This window comes from Rhincodon typus, chromosome 36 (assembly GCF_021869965.1).
Source record: "Rhincodon typus isolate 14 chromosome 36, sRhiTyp1.1, whole genome shotgun sequence".
Lineage (NCBI taxonomy): Eukaryota > Metazoa > Chordata > Chondrichthyes > Orectolobiformes > Rhincodontidae > Rhincodon > Rhincodon typus.
Genome location: NC_063367.1, coordinates 4,133,819 through 4,151,299, shown reverse-complemented (window position 1 = coordinate 4,151,299; position 17,481 = coordinate 4,133,819). Strand labels below are relative to the sequence as shown.

The 17,481-nt window shown below is 42.9% G+C and overlaps 1 protein-coding gene across 1 annotated transcript in view; it reads right to left on the bottom strand.

Moving 5' to 3' along the window:
• The window catches only part of ptpn9a (protein tyrosine phosphatase non-receptor type 9a), a 178,906-nt gene that overhangs the window by 99,883 nt on the left and 61,542 nt on the right, over nucleotides 1-17,481 (bottom strand). The window contains exons 2-3 of the mRNA XM_048617271.1: nucleotides 14,087-14,230; nucleotides 5,483-5,572 (exon numbers count right to left, since the gene is read on the bottom strand). Coding sequence (XP_048473228.1) covers nucleotides 5,483-5,572; nucleotides 14,087-14,230 — 234 coding nt within the window. The remainder of the gene's footprint in view (nucleotides 1-5,482; nucleotides 5,573-14,086; nucleotides 14,231-17,481) is intronic.

The following is a 17,481-nucleotide window of genomic DNA, read 5'->3' as shown; positions in this document are numbered from 1 at the left end:
TTCTTGCCCAAACTACATGTTGGGAGCTTCCACTTCTTGTTAGCATAACAATGTTGTGGCCCTCTGGGCAAAATTCCTTCTTACTATGCACTGGTGCAACATATGAGTGCACAGTACAATTGCACCAGTCATATCTGAATGGTCGAAGTCTCTTATTTGGAAAAGTACGCACAAACTGACAAGCCAGAATCTGCTTAAAGTTGGTATCAGATGTAGCCAGTAGCCAGCTGTAGACACCCTCACCAATCCCACCCACAGCCTCCAACCTCATCATTCCCCAACCCCGCACCGCCCGCTTCTATCTCCTTCCCAAAATCCACAAACCTGACTGCCCTGGTCGACCCATTGTCTCCGCCTGCACCTGCCCCACCAAACTTATCTCCACCTATCTCGACTCCATTTTCTCCCCCTTGGTCCAGGAACTCTCTACCTACATCCGTGACACCAACCGTGCCCTCCACCTCCTCCAAAACTTCCAATTCCCTGGTCCCCAACACCTCATCTTTACCATAGACATCCAGTCCCTATACACTTGCATTCCCCATGCAGATGGCCTAAAGGCCCTCCGCTTCTTCCTGTCCCGCAGGCCCGACTAGTCCCCCTCCACTGACACCCTCATCTGCTTAGCCGAACTCGTTCTCGCCCTCAACAACTTCTCTTTCAATTCCTCCCACTTCCTACAGACAAAGGGGGTGGCCATGCGTACCCGCATGGGCCCAAGCTATGCCTGCCTCTTTGTAGGTTACGTGGAACAATCTCTCTTCCGTAGCCACACTGGCCCTATCCCCCACCTCTTCCTCCGTTACATTGATGACTGTATCGGCACTGCCTTGTGCTCCCACGAGGAGCTCGAACAGTTCATCCACTTCACCAACACCTTCCACCCCAACCTTAAGTTCACCTGGAACATCTCTGATACCTCTCTCTCCTTCCTGGACCTCTCTGTCTCCATCTCTGGCAACCACCTGGAAACCAATATCCATTTCAAGCCCACCGACTCCCACAGCTACCTAGAATACACCTCCTCCCACCCACCTTCCTGCAAAAATGCCATCCCCTATTCCAAATTCCTTCGCCTCCGCCGCATCTGCTCCCAGGATGAGGCATTCCACTCCCGAACATCTCAGATGTCCTTGTTTTTCAAGGACTGCAACTTCCCCCCCTCAGTGGTCGAGAATGCCCTCAACCGTGTCTCCCGCATTTCCCACAACTCATCCCTCACACCCCCTCCCCGCAATAACAACCAAAACAGAATCCCCCTCGTCCTCACATACCACCCCAGCAACCTCCGGATCCAACGCATCATTCTCCAACACTTCCGCCATCTGCAATCTGACCCCACCACCAAAGACATTTTTCCCTCCTCACCCTTATCTGCTTTTCGGAGGGACCACTCTCTCCATGACTCCCTTGTCCGCTCCACACTTCCCTCCAGCCCCACCACACCCAGCCCTTTTCCCTGTAACCGCAGGAAGTGCTACACCTGCCCCTACACTTCCCCCCTCACTCCCATTCCAGGCCCCAAGAAGACTTTCCACATCAAGCAGATGTTCACCTGCACATCTGCCAATGTGGTATACTGCATCCGCTGTACCCGGTGTGGCTTCCTCTACATCGGGGAAACCAAGCGGAGGCTCGGGGACCGCTTTGCAGAACACCTACGCTCGGTTCGCAATAAACAACTGCACCTCCCAGTCGCGAACCATTTCAACTCCCCCTCCCATTCCTCAGACGACATGTCCATCCTGGGCCTCCTGCAATGCCACAATGATGCCACCCGAAGGTTGCAGGAACAGCACCTCATATTTCGCTTGGGAACCCTGCAACCCAATGGTATCAATGTGGACTTCACATGCTTCAAAATCTTCCCTCCCCCAACCGCATCCCAAAACCAGCCCAGCTTGTCCCCGCCTCCCTAACCTGTTCTTCCTCCCACCTATCCCCTCCTCCCACCTCAAGCCCCACCCCCATCTCCTACCTACTAGCCTCATCCCGCCCCCTTGACCTGTCCGTCCTCCCTGGACTGACCTATCCCTTCCCTAACTCCCCACCCACACTCACCTTTACTGGCTCCATCCCCGCCTCTTTGACCTGTCTGTCTCCTCTCCACCTATCTTCTCATCTTCTCCTTTATCCATCTTCTATCCGCCTCCCCCTCTCTCCCTATTTATTTCAGAACCCCCTTCCCCTCCCCCATTTCTGAAGTTGGGTCTAGGCCCGAAACGTCAGCTTTCCTGCTCCTATGATGCTGCTTGGCCTGCTGTGTTCATCCAGCCGTACATCTTGTTATCTCAGATTCTCCAGCATCTGCAGTTCCTACTATCTCAGGTATAGACAGTACATGAGAGAGAGAGGGGAAAAACTTATGCACCAAGAAAAGGAGGAAAAACAACTTCATCCATTGTGTAAAGAAACATCCGAAAACATTTCACAAGTGTTGGACCACAAGTCAAAGTTGGGAGTTAAAACAGCACTTAAAGAGCTACATTTTAAGGGAGGTTTACAAAGTGTGTTGAGCTTTAGTGAATCAAACACAGGCCTTCTCATCAATAAGACATGTTTTGCTTCAAAGGTTCTGTTTAAAATTTTTCCTGAAGTGATGTCTTTTCAGGTTTACTCTTTCTGAAATAAAAAAGGTATTTTACTGCTATGGAACTAGTATATTGATTGGTACAGTGATTCTGGACGTTTCAGTTTCACTTAAGGAAAATAAATTAATTTCCTTCAGAGGTGGATCAGTCCAAAGCACCTTCCAACTACTTAAATCAGCACTTCAAATTTACAAAGAAAATTGACAATCAAAACTGCTATTAATTATTTTACAAAGGGGTCCTGATGCTGAAATTGCCTTCAAGTCTCAGATGTTTGTCATTCACCTAACTCATTGTTCAATAGGAATACAGCTGAATACTATACAACAGACCAGCATTATTCTCTCAGATTCAGGCACTGCAAAATCTTATTTCCAATACCTTTTATTGCCAAGTCCAGTTTAGCAAGATGGAGTGTACAACACACATTTTACTTGATTTCAATTTCGTTCTGTGTACTTGTTCCGTGTTTTTTAGAGAAGACAAAAAAAAATTAAATAATATTTTAACACAACTTTTTGACCTCTTGCTGAAATCGAGTTTAGCCCATAGGGTTTTAAGGGTCAGTTTTGAAGAGTTTCAAATATTCCATTCATTTAATTTTGAAGCAGCTCAGTGTAGCTACTATCTCTACGTTTTGTTTTAAAAAAAGAGCAATTTAAGCTAAAAATTTCAATCCACATTCAACCTTCAAACTGTTCAAAATCAAGTCTACTATGACTTGCTCTTGTAGACACAGTGCTTATACACCTTGTCCAGTTAAGGTTCTGGTTAATGGTAACCTCCAGATGCTGACAGTAGGGGATTTAGTGATGGTAACATCATTGAATGTCAAAGTAAAATGGTTAGGTTCTCTCTTGTTAGAAATGGTCACTGCCTGAAATTTGGGTGACATGAATATTACTTTCCATGTATCAATCCATACCAATGCTGTTCTGGTCTTACTGCATATGCACATGTACTGAGGAGCCAAAAATGGTGCTGAATATTGCAATTATCAGCGAACATTAAATTTGCTGGGATGTTCTCTCTGTTAGCATTTAAGATTTTTAATTTTTAACTTGTACTCTTCCATCAATGCTCACAATATCATTGTCAGCATAAACAATACTGAAGTCATAGTGCGGGACAATCTGTTGTTAAGCTTAAATTAATTGTGTGCAGGTGATGGGATTCAACTGGGTTTTCATTTGAACACTGTTTTAAAGGCTCTTGTGTGGAGCTGTGCTGTGCTGTGGTGCTGTGTCCTTATCTCTGAGCCTGGAGGCCCAGGTTCAAGTCCTTTCTGCTCGAGAGGTCTGTACTAACATCTCTGAACGAGTTGATTAGAAACTTTTTGAACACATTTATCCAAAAGTTGCCATGTGACTCAGTGGTACTTTCCATATCTCTGGGCTAGAAGACTTGAGTTCCAACTAACATAGAGGTGTGATATAAAAATGTCTGAATAGAGTAAATAAAAAACATTAAAAGCAACATTAAGGGATCCGAGATAGTAGGAACTGCAGATGCTGCAGAATCTGAGACAACAAGGTGCAGAGCTGGATGAACACAGCAGGCCAAGCAGCATCATAGGAGCAGGAAAGCTGACGTTTCGGGCCTAGACCCTTTGAGTCACCATCTCTGAGCTAGAAGGCCCAGGTTTAACTCCCAACTGGCATGAAAGTGCATCTTAACACATCTAAATAGGCAGACAAAAAGAATCAGACATCTGATTTTTGTTAAATTATCTTTTTAAGGGTTGTTGTTCTTTAATTTGATTTAATTTGGTTCAATTTAACTGATTTTTCTGAAGATTATGAAGTGATACTTACTCAAACAAGTGTAGTGTAGTTAGGAGCTACATATTTGTAAAGTTTGACTCTAAATAACTGCACGACTCAGCAAAGAGTAACCCTAGTACAATCCTTCACCAACTTGTTCTCTGCAGAACAACACTCATACCTTCCCTTCTAGAAGTAGTAGTATTAGGGAAATCTTTAACTGTGTGACTGAAATAAATTTTCTTAAAGAAGTAATACCTTTTTCCCTGCAGGAGAAGCTCAGGGGTGTCCTTATAGAGGTTTATAAACTCATGAGGGGCATCGAATAGCCAAGGTCTTTTTCCCACGGTAGGGGAGTCCAAAATTAGACGGCATAGGTCTAAGGTGAGAGGGGAAAGATTTAAAAAGGACCAGAGGGGTAACTTCTGAACGCAGAGGGTGATGCGTGTATGGAACGAGCTGACAGAGGAAGTGGTGGACGCTGGTACAATTACAACATTTAAAAGGCATCTGGATGGGTACATGAATAGGAAGGGTTTAGAGGGATATGGGTCAAATGCTGGCAAATAGGGCTAGTCAGATTGGAATGTCTGGTCGGCGCAGATGAATTGGACTGAAGGGTCTGTTTCTGTGCAGTACGACACTATAATATGCTCGACTGAATGGTGTCTTAAGCTACATCTTCTATTACTCTATACAGCTCCTCTGAATATGTGAACACAGACAGAACAATATCTACACACTGATAATTGGGCCCTACTGTATTACCCTGCAACATTGTCAGTAGGTTTCCCCTAGCCTTCTGCTGAAAACCCCCTCTAGAGGGCTATCTATACCAGTTTCCTGGACCTATGATTCCGTGTATAAATGCTTAATTCATTACTTGGTGAATTATAGATGCTAAATTGTACAGCAAAGGATAATATTTCCTGTTTATGGCACTCCCAACCACCACCAGGTGCGAAGTCCATGGGAAGACTGTCCAGGAGTTCAACTACATTCCTGTCAAGCTACCATCAAAACACAATAAAGAAAAAGGCCATCTCAAATTGAGATCGTGCAGCCACATACACCCATTAATACGTCAATTATCACGTAATCATATAGGAAGAGACAAAACAAATTTACCAAGATGGTGAATTTGCCACTCAGCAGTTCAGACCTAAGAGGCTCTTCATGTGGTTTCAACTTTACAATTCCCTCTTTCAACCTTGTATCCTGAAAAGAAACAAAAGATATTTCATTTACTCCATAAAACTGCAAGTTTTAAAGAAAATGTTCTCTCTCAACATGATATTCTCCAAACCATTACCCAGCAAACCAATCTTTAAAGTACGGTGACCACAAACATATTTTCAAATGAGATACTTTCATGCAATCCTTTAAATGAAGTGTATTCTGTATTGGCAACTTTCAGCTCTGGCTTTGCAAAGACCATATCAATTTACTTTGTGGGGCTTCTTGATAGAAGAGTCTGAATTACTTGGCAACAGTAGATCACATGTTCATATTTAGACATCCAATTCATGGAGATAGTCTAGAAAAATTAGAGTGAAAGCTACACATCAATGACTGTTATGCCTTTCATCAAATAAGCCACCTTCAGTTTATCATTTTCTTCTTCTTCTCAACAATACCCTACGTGCTAGGTTAGAGACAGTGTGATGGCAAGCACATGACTCCCTCTTTTAAAGATAGTATGAACTGCCGATGCTGGAGTCTGAGATAACACAGTGTGGAGCTGGAGGAACACAGCAGGCCAGGCAGCATCAGGGGAGCAGGAAAGCTGACATTTCGGGTCGGGACCCTTCTTCAGAAATGGCGGAGGGGAAGGGGGCTCTGAAATAAATAGAAAGGGGGCGGTGATAGCAGGTAGATAGTGGGGCGGATAGGGTGGAGGAAGCCCAGGATGGACATGTCGTCCAGGGAGTGGAGGGGGAAGCTGAAGTGGTTTGTGACTATGAAGGGCACCTGCAATCTGAAGGATATATTTCCCACTACGAAGGATATATTTCCCTCCCCATCCTTGTCTACTTTCCGGAGGGACCGCTCTCTCCGCGACTCGCTCGTCCACTCCACACTCCCCACTCCCCACTAGCCCCACCAGCCCCACCACCCTCAGCACCTTTCCCTGCAACCGCAGGAAGAGCTACACCTGCCCCTACACCTCCCCCCTCACCTCCATCCCAGGCTACAAAAAAACCTTCTATATCAAACAGATGTTCACATCTGTAAATGTGGTATACTGTATCCGCTGTTACCAATGTGGCCTCCTCTACATCGGGGAGACCAAGTGGAGCCTCGGAGATCGCTTTGTAGAGCGCCTACGCTGGGTTCGCGACAAACGACAACATCTCCCAGTCGCGAACCACTTCAACTCCCCCTCCCACTCCCTGGACGACATGTCCATCCTGGGCCTCCTCCAGTGTCACAACGATGCCACCCGGAAACTGGAGGAACAGCATCTCATATTCCGCCCTGGAACCCTACAACCCAATGTTCTCAATGTGGACTTTACTAGCTTAAAAATCCCCCCACCCCTGAGCTCATCCCAAGACCAGCACCTCCCCACCATCCCTGCCTCACTGATCTGTCTGTCTTCTCTCCCACCTATCCGCTCCTCCCACCTCACTGACCAATTCTCACCCCTACATACCTACAGACACCTTTACTAGCTTCATCTCCACTTCCTTGACCTGAGCGTCTTCTCTCCCACCCTATTCGCTCCACTATCTACCTGCCATTATCACCCCCTCCTCTCTATTTATTCCCCCATTTCTGAAGAAAGGTCCTGACCTGAAATGTCAGCTTTCCTGCTCCTCTGATGCTGCCTGGCCTGCTGTGTTCCTCCAGCTCCACACTGTGTTATCTCCCTCTTTTAAGATGTATGCACAACTCGTTCTCCATTAAAAAAACCAATCTAATGCATCTATAATGGACAGGTGGATGCAATTTCTTTCTTAGCCATCAAATTCCTGAATTGATAATAATCTGGCAGAATTCAAGTCACACCTTAACAGAGAAAACTAAAAGAGCTAGAAACCTGAAATGCAGCAGATAAGCTGATGTTTTCAGAGACAGGAAGCTACCTGCAGTATCACAGGCATGGCACCTGTGCAAGCTGTGAGTTCACCTCCTGCAGTTGAGGAAAAACACCATCTTCTGCCAATGCACTGGAACAGGAAGTAGGTGTTGCTAATGTCATCATTGTGCAGCTGGACAACATTCATGTCAGTGTTGTGTAATTGTTGCTGCTGCCTCTTCCTCAGCACTCCCCTCGTCTTCACACTTCACTCAGGGACTGGAACAGGAGGTGAGGGCGAGAGAATTGTTCCTGACAGTTTTTGGGTTAACAGCTTTCCATATGTTTTATAAATGGCAGATTTAGATTTTAAAAATGAGGTAGGGGTGGCAGCAAATGCTGATGTATAAAAAAGGAAAACAAGTTTGATCAATTTCAGCTGTGGTGAAAGTTACACACAAAAAGACAGCACATCTTTTCTCTCTACAGATCTGGTCTAGTTTTCTCTTTTCAAATATTTCAGTTAGATTAGTTATATTGCACCATAGTCAGTTATTACCGCACTATTTTCAGGATCAGTTACTTTGTTCTACTTAAATAATGAAACAACAGCATTCAATACTATACTTCTCCTTCATAAAATGGAATTTCCAAAAAAATACAATTTCTTAGCCAGCACTTCAACGCCAGAATCTGTTGCAGCCTCAGCACTATGTCGAGAATATAAGCTGTAGTTGTGTAGTGGGTGTGAAGCCCTTTCCAGGTAAATTCAATTTAGGAAACCGTACCTGCTTCTCGGGCAGGCACCAAGCATCTAAAAAGATAGGCGAGCTCCTGAACAATCAGATAACAATCAATCAACCGTCGGAGAGGTGATGATGTAGTGGTGTTGTGGCTGGACTGTTAATCCAGAGACCCAGACAAAGTTCTGGGGAACCAGGTTCGAATCCCGCCACGGCAGATGGTAGAATTTGAATTCAATAAAATGTCTGGAATTAAGAATCTAATGATGACCATGAATCCATTGTTGATTGTCAGGAAAAACCGACGTTACTAATGTCCTTTCGGGAAGGAAACTGCCTACGTGTGACTCCAGACCCACAGCAAATGTGGTTGACTCTTAACTCCCCTCTGGGCAATTAGGGATGGATGCTGCCTAGCCAGCGACGCCCTCATCCCATAAATGTCAAGAAAGAAAAATTGACGTGGTCAAATATTTTGTTTATATAATCTACCTTAACGTCAATGCTGCTTCTTTCTTCACTGATGCTGCTTGATTCACTGACTATATCCAACATTTTCTGTTTTAATATTTTAACATGCAATTCATAGTTGGCAATGAGGTACTTTGTTGTCTAAGTGAAATAACTGCAGCTCTGATGAAGCGACATGTCTTTGCAAAGTCTATTGGGGAGCTATATGCTAAACAAAACAGTACAGTCCTCAAGCTGTATTTGGCATTGGACAAAGAATGAGTCAAATTTACCTTCAGGCTGTACAATTACACGACTGTGTCAGCATACAGGCCAAGTGAAATGCTGGTAGGCTTCCATAGACGAAATGGAGAGCATACACAGTACATTAAATGCAATTCTAATCAGAATACAAGACAAGGGTTGGTTTGTTTTTACTTGCTGTGTTCCCAACTCTGAGTTGGCAGCAATGACTTTGACTGCCTTTAATTGCTAACACAGAATGCAGCAACATGGGCCAGTCTATCCACCACTATGTTTTTATTCAAGGCAAAAGCAGGGTAGAAGTAGAATCAACAGCTGTGGGAAAGAATTTGTCCTTTGCACATGGCTTATGTATTACTGTGTGGGATTTGAATTTTTGGATACTCTCCAACTGGACTTTAGGCAGTTTGTCATCATCCATTGCCTGAATCCCAAAAGGAGCTGAAAACAGGGAACACACGCAAACAAACATGCACACAAATAAATACAGCAGCCTTTCCAACTACGTGAGTAAAACTCAACATTTAGTGAATAGCAGTTTCTTCTCAACATCCTTTTCTTGAATATGTTGAGTAATAAACAAACTTTGTATGGTTGGTGCCCTTTCCATCACCTTATGGCTTTCCATTGCTTTCCATTGCCTTCCTCTACACAAGCTGTGATAGAAATAATTAAAATGGAAAAGACACAAAAATGAGAAAAGTATCAACAACTGAAAGGCTGCAATCTCAAACAGAATTATTCATTTATTTTAAACCTCAAATGTTGAACATGTTCACATCTGGCAACTCCCTCAACGCATGTTAAAGAAGAATAACCAAGTTAAAAGGGGAGACTTTTGTTTAAATAAATTAACAGCAGACAAGCTAACTGAGAAAACACTCATTAAGTATCACTAACTTTGTTCTTTAAAAGACGGATGCCTGTCGGAGGAGGATAAAGGAATGAATGTGGCATAAGAAAGGTTTCACAGTTTTGACAATGAAAAAGAGTCTGACTATTGTCAAGATCACCATAGAGACCAATAACAGAAAAAACCAAAAACTTACCAAACTATGCAAGCAGGGGAAACCAACTAACAGCATTTCACTTGTTACATCTTTTACTTTAACGTTCAAACCAAAACCAACGTAAATAAAACATGAACTTACAGGCAGCTGTCTTCAGTAGAAACCATAAATTACATTTTACAAAGCCAACAATAACAGATCCCACAGATTTATGGGAGACCCCTTAACACAATTGGCACTCCATGACCCTAGAGAGTTTTTACAAAACTCTATTCCTCAGGTAGAGGTCAACTTCTTGAATTCACAAGAACTAGTCATTGAGGTGCTTCTGACAGCAGCTTTATTCCACCCGAGTTCCATTGATACAGTCATCACAATTCACAGAACCTCCTTAGTACGGATCACAAAAGTTTTCAGGTACCAGCCTTTTCTGTTGCCTGTATACCCAACATATCCTACTATTTTTGACTTCCTGAGAGTTTTGTGATTTTTTAAAATCAGTTTTTAGTGCCTATGCAGCCAGAGGTAATGATTTGATTTCTAGATATTGTATATCACAGCTAGGGATCCAAATTACAACCCCTTTACAGAATCTGTAGTAGTTTTGGTTTCTCCTCCAGTATGTGAGTATCTCTCAAACCAAATCTAATGCAGATAACAGATCATAAGCACTCTCCTCCCCTGATTCCTGGTGCCCTTGCAAACAGTACATTTCAGTGTACTCTACAATGTCTTTTTTTGAAACATAATTATTTTGGGTTTAAGGGAGTTCCTCAAAGACTGGTTGACTATATCGGATCAGTATGTGGAACATGGGCAAACAGGAAGGTTTCAAATCTATGCTGAATTAACTGAATCAGCTACTTTGCATACTAAAATTATTGCCACTGTCCCAAGACTGACAGTGAGTAACTTTAGTTCCTGTTAGGCATCCTGAAAACTGTGTTGGAAGCACTCTGCATGGCAATCAAGGTATTTTCTGAATCTACTTATTCAGGGGTATAACCGTATACCTTTGGGGCACATGGGACTTCTGGTCGAGAGGTAGATGCAATACCTCTTTACCACAATAGCCCTTACAACAAGACAACCAATGATTGATATCAAAGGGTCAAGGCTCACACAAGCAAGCTAACAGACCTATGGAACTGTGTCACAGCAAGCAAGCAACACCACCACAAAACAAGGTCCGAAGTCGTGGAAGTAATGATACTTTTAACACTTAAATGGCTTCTGTAAAAAAGTACTGCTTTGAATATGCTACTAGGATGAACCAGAAGCCTAATAACTGCAGCAGCTATGGTTTCCATTTCCCTCTCTATCAAGTTTCCAATGTTTGAGGAATAATTGGGAAAAATGCAATAGAGTTGGACGATGAGCTACTGTGCCTCCTAGTAGTTGGTCTGGAGGAGAACTGTCTGTCATTGTGACTACAAATTGTGTGTTTTTTGAACACAATAGAATGTATCCGCACATAAACGAACATCTTGGATGAAATGATTCACCCCATTGATATACATGTGAGTGAGTGCGTGAATGCGTGCGAGCGAGTGTGCATGCGCACATGTGCTGGAGTGCATGTGTGTGTGAGTGTATTAAGAAATTCAAAACTGTACAAACTAGTTAAGGTAGAGAGATCATAACAATTTATCAAGGTGACACTGTCAAAACAAGAAAATACGGAAGATTTGTTCCCTGACTGGGAGGGAACATGCCTGTCTAGCAAATGTTGCGCAGTGTCCATTCATCCGTTGTCGTAGCATCTGCATGGTCTTGCCAATATACCATGCCTCATGGTGAGGAATCACTGAAACAACTACACAGCAATATCAACAAGTTTCATCCCACCATTAAACTTGCCATGGACTACACTTCGGAATCAGTCTCATTCTTGGACACGCGCATCTACATCAAGGACAGACATCTCAGTATCTCACTCTAACCAAGCCCATGGATAACCTCACGATGCTGCACTTCTCTAGCTTCCACCCTATACATGTTAAAGAAGCAATCATGCACATACACAGGATCTGCTCAGATGAAGAGGAATGAAAAGGACACCTAAGGGTTTTGAAAGATGTCTTCATAAGAACGGGATATGATGCTCAACTCATCAATCGCCAGTTCCAATGTGCCACAGCAGAAAAACCACAATGACCTTTTCAGAAGACAGACACAGGATAAGTACCCTTCGTTGTCCAGTATTTCACTGGAGTGGAAAAACTATGTCATGTTCTTTGCAGCCTTCAACATGTCATCGATGACAACGAGCATGTCGCCAAGATCATCCCTACGCCTCCACTTCTTGCCTTCAAACAACTGCCAAACATTAAACAGACCATCGATTGCAGCAAACTACCCAACCTTCAGGACAAAATTGACCACAACACCACACAACCCTACCATGGCAACCTCTGCATGACATGTGAGATCATCGACTTGGGTACTACCATCATATGTGGGAGCATCACCTACCACATTCACAGGAGATACTCATGTGACTCAGCCAGTGTTGTCCATCTCGTATGTTGCAGACAAGGATGACCTGAGGCATGATATATTGGTGAGACCATGAAGATGCTATGACAACGAATGAATGGACACCGCCCAACATTCGCCAGGCAGGGATGTTCCCTCCCAGTCGGGGAACACTTCAGTGCTCAATGGGCATTCAGCCTCCGATCTTTGGGTAAGCGTCCTCTAACACAGACTCTGAACCACATAATGCAGAGTCATGTGCAGAGACTGATAGCCAAGTTTCGTACCCATGAAGACAGCCTCAACCGTGATCTTGGGTTCATGTCACGTTATAGGTGACCCCACCACACTGTTCTGTATTTGTAAAATCTTCCTTACTTTTTAGACTTGATAGAGGTGTACAAAATGATCAGAGGTATAGATACAGTGGACAGCCAGAGACTTTTTCCAAGGGTGGACGTAGCTATTATGAGGGGGCATAGTTTTAAAGTGAGTGGAAGTAGATATAGAGGAGACATCAGAAGTAGGTTCTTTACTCAGAGAGTGGTAGGGGTGTGGAATGCATTGCCGGAGAGGGTAGTGGAGTAGGCTTCATTAGGGGCATTTAAGCGGCTATTAGATAGGCATATGGATGATAGTATAAGGTAGGGGTGGAGGCTAGATAGACCTTAGGTTTAGGGTAAAAGTTCAGCACAACATCATAGTCCGAAGGGCCTGTACTGTGCTGTACTGTTCTATGTTCCTGTTTTGACAGCATCACCTTGATAAATTGTTATGATCTCTCTACCTTAATTAGTTCATACAGTTTTGAATTACTTATTACTCTCTTTCACACATTCACGCTCTCTCTCTCTCTCTCACACACGCACACACATCTATAGGGTGAATCATTTCATCCAAGATGTTTGTTTATTTGCAGATACTTTCTATTTTGTTCAAAAAACTCACAATTTGTAGTCACAGTCAGTCAACGTGGCATCTTATAAATCCAGTTTTCAGAGTAAAATCAGCCTGGTTCCTGGTTAAAACTCTGAGACAGATTCTGAACAAAGCCTCACACCTACAAATCAGCGTCTGATCGGAGATGTGACCTCTTGTATATTCCTGTGGCTCTGATTCATTGTCATGACAGCACAGCACTGACATTGACTTTATAAACACTTTACTAACGCCATCTAACACTTTTGGTCACCCGCAGAGACTTATCATCTGACACTCCACTCACACCAGTAGTATGATCTTTTGATCTCTCTGGCCTTGATCTCTCTGCCTATAAACTCTGGGTCTGTGTGTTCTGCTCCTTCACTGCACCTGAAAGGGGCTGCGCTCCGAAAGCTCGTGTGATTCCAAATAAACCTGTTGGACTATAACCTGGTGCCGCGTGACTTCTGACATTTATTTGCAAAAGTAATCAACTAGGTGAATATAATGTAACTACTTCATATTTGCATACCCATATATCCTTCAGTGAAATATATGATGTGCTTTGTTTCTGCATCCATGTTCAGCACAAACAAAACTGCACACACTCAAAATTAATGCAAAGTAATGTTACCCGATTATCATAAGCCACTCCTTCCTCCACATGTAGACTGCTCAATGTGTGCAAAACAAACCCATTTCTCTCTCAAATATACATACTGACAGATACACATCCGTGGGATGTAATTCTTCTTAAATGGTTCCACAGGTTACGTCACCTGGAGTTCAAAGAGCTGACAACCTACACAACCTACATAATCATTAACAATAATAGTCCACCTACCCGGTAAGAGTGGAATAGCTCAATGGCACGGTATACATCAAATTTTCTGGCCATTAGAAATTTGACTGCTGCATTCCAGGACAGGGGAGAGACACTATGCTGTGTTGTCCACTTGTTGATCTCTTCTAGAAACTGCTTGGTGGCCTGTAAGACAGATAAAAATAATCACCACTACATATGGTTACGCAGGTGGAAGAGAATTACCGGACACACAACTCCCCTAACAAATCCCAACTCTTCACTTGATCTGAAGTTTAACATAGAAAGTGAGAAGAGAACACAATCTGTAATCCTTTTGAAGCAAGCTTAGAGACAACATCAGCTTCTTGAATGCAGTTCACAGCCCATCCTACTCCAAGATATCAAATAGAAATCTGAGATACTGGGTCTACAGAGGCATCCTATATCACACTGTAATGTAATGAGGCATGCCCAGAAGTGCATCCGCCTCCTCCTCTGCTGAACACTGGAGAGGGGATAAACAAAAAGCCTTCAGCAACGTATAACCATGATAAAAGCATTTCACAATCACAGATTTTTAAGAGCATGGAGAAACACCATGAGCAAGTTGAAATCTTTGAGATTTGAAAAGAGTCACACTAACCAAGAAGGAAATGGTCATCACAGTTCTCAGCAGATATGTTGCCCAAGAGCTCCGTAACAACTAGAAACAGAGATGAGTTTCTAAATACACACAAAAAGGCAACTGCTGCAGAGAAGCTTTAAGAAAAATGCTTTTTGAAAAACACCTTACTATCACGCTTAGAATGGTGTGAATTCTTACCAGAAGATTTTAAGCCAAATGGGACCAGAATGAGAAAAGTACTGAAGAACAGGCAGCACATTGGAAAAATGGGTGGCACAGTGGCTCAGTGGTTAGCACTGCTGCCTCACAGCGCCAGGGACCGAGGTTTGATTCCAGCCTCGGGCGATTATCTTCAGAAACGGGGGAAGAAGGGTCCCAACCCGAAATGTCAACTTTCCTGCTCCTCTGATGCTGCTTGGCCTGCTGTGTTCCTCCAGCTCCACACTGTGTTATCTCCGACTCCAGCATCGACAGTTCTTACTATCTCTAATGTTGTGCCGAGCTGGTTTTGGTAACCTTCTTGATCAATGCTTTGGTATATCATATGCTGTTAAAGATGCAATATTAATACAATTTTCATTGATTCAGTACTACACTTCTGCAAACTGCACGAACATGCTCTAGCATTAGTGTCACAGGACATTAGGTCGGCTTCACAACCAACAGTCTCAATTTAATTATCTTTTTCGGATTTCTGAAGTGAAATGCCCACCACATAGTAGAAGGAAAAGCAAGTCAATATCACGTTAAATTCAGCAATGATAACTTAGCTATTAACATCTCTAAATGGTTAGTTGCTACTCACTGGAAGGAAAAGAATATGGATGCTAGAAATGGCAGCTACTGATTTCAATTCTGCAACAGAGCTTCTGATGTTCAAACTTATACTTGTTAAAGATGAAGATTTCTGTTTGTGGAACTAACTTGGGATTATGTTCAAAATCTTTTGGAAAATAAGCCTAATGTTTTGGAAAGGTATACAAATACTTAATAGGTGCTTTATTCTTCTTAGGCATCTGACTCAACCGGTGCTTTGTCCATTAGCCCTATACCCCCCAACTCCTGAAGCTCGTACCGCTTCCCTCAGCCCATATCACTGTCAAAGCAAAGCAAGCTGTGCAGGTCACACCTACACAACTCTAAAATGCAAGAAAGCAACTCTGCTTTGCTTAACTAGTCCTTTTCTAGCAACAGTACAACCAAGATCAAAACGGTATAAAAATGCAACAGTTACCTACATCCTAACAACCTATGGCAAAAGGTTGAAATGTTTATTTTTAGGATGTGGACAACACCTGGCAAAGCTGTATTCATTACTGATCCCTAGTTACCCCCAGTCGATGAGCTTTGTACTTTAGTTGTTGCCCCGTTTTTGCAGGAGAAACTCCCGCAATTGAGAGTCAGAGATTCCAGGATTTTGACTAGCGATGAAGGGGCAACATTATTGGCCAAATAGTGACTTGGAGATGGCCGCCAATCCCATAGTTTTGCTCTTCTTTGTAGGGAGCCTAGAAAGTGAAGCTGAACTAAGTATAATATCACACCAATTGTTTCCTATCTACATACACACATTTTCACAGCTTCTCAAATGAGAGGAGATAATTACACAGCTGTCTTCCAGAAAGTTCATTAAACTAAGAACCTTGCTCAGAATCCAGTTGATATGTGTCTTTAGATGCAAATCAGAAGGAGAATATCACCTTCTCCAATCCTTAGTAAATACTTCATGTAAAGAACCAACAAACAGTGCTTTAATAACAAAACATGAATTGCGCACAGAGACAATGGACTCAAGATGCTTAAGAAAACAAGACAGATGCATTTTTTATGATGGCTAACATATCTGTTGAAGTATGTTGGGTTTAGTAACTCGAAGCAACAGATCCCAGTTTGGAAATTATGCATGAACTCATCCTCTGGGTGTTGCAGGGTCACTATTGAACAAAGAAAATACTTTCCAAGTTTTTGAAGGCCGGGACTGAGGCAGGGAGAGATTATTGACCGGAAATAAAAGAACAAATTGTCTACCTTTTAAGGAAAGAATGTAAATAATAAACTGGAAACCAAAGACACGCCAGTACATCTTTGTTAAAACCAACAAGTATTAGGATTACTGGGTAGCACACAACTTCCTGAACTCATGGGTTCCCAAGGTTAAGTTCTATTCATCATCGCCCTTTTTAGATCCTTGGAACACAAAGCAAATCTTCAGGGTTATTACAAACTTAAAATAGTCAATTGAAAAAAGCACATAAGCTTTCCTCTACAACTTTCAAGCATGAATATGTCCAAGACTTGGGGACATATAAGAAATTTGTGGTGTCATGGGCAAGCTAATTTAATAAAAACAAAGAAGAACTTATAGAACTAATGCAGGTAAGACTCATATGCTCTAAGATTGATGTCGACCTGAGTGTCCCAACTGACCTTGACTCGAAAATTGAGCAGGACAACAAAGAACATATTGTCCCAAATTATGTTAGGAAACAGGATACCGCACACCCCTCAACGCTGCAGGATCAATGTGTAAATATACAGTTCAAGAAGACAGCACTCCACTGAATTGACACCAGCTTCTGATATTTTCATTTATAACCTCTCTAGGAAAACTTTTGTTTCTTTACTTGGCTGTTGCCATGCAATTCCAACTGGCAGCATGAGGTCTTCAGTCAGTTAATTTCTCTGACTGCGTACCCTATTGTTCTTTTGCCCCTTTCCCGAAGGGGGAAAGGGTGTGTGGGTGCGAGAAGGGAGAGAGGGCGAGAAGGGAGAGAGGGCGAGAAGGGAGAGAGGGCGAGAAGGGAGAGAG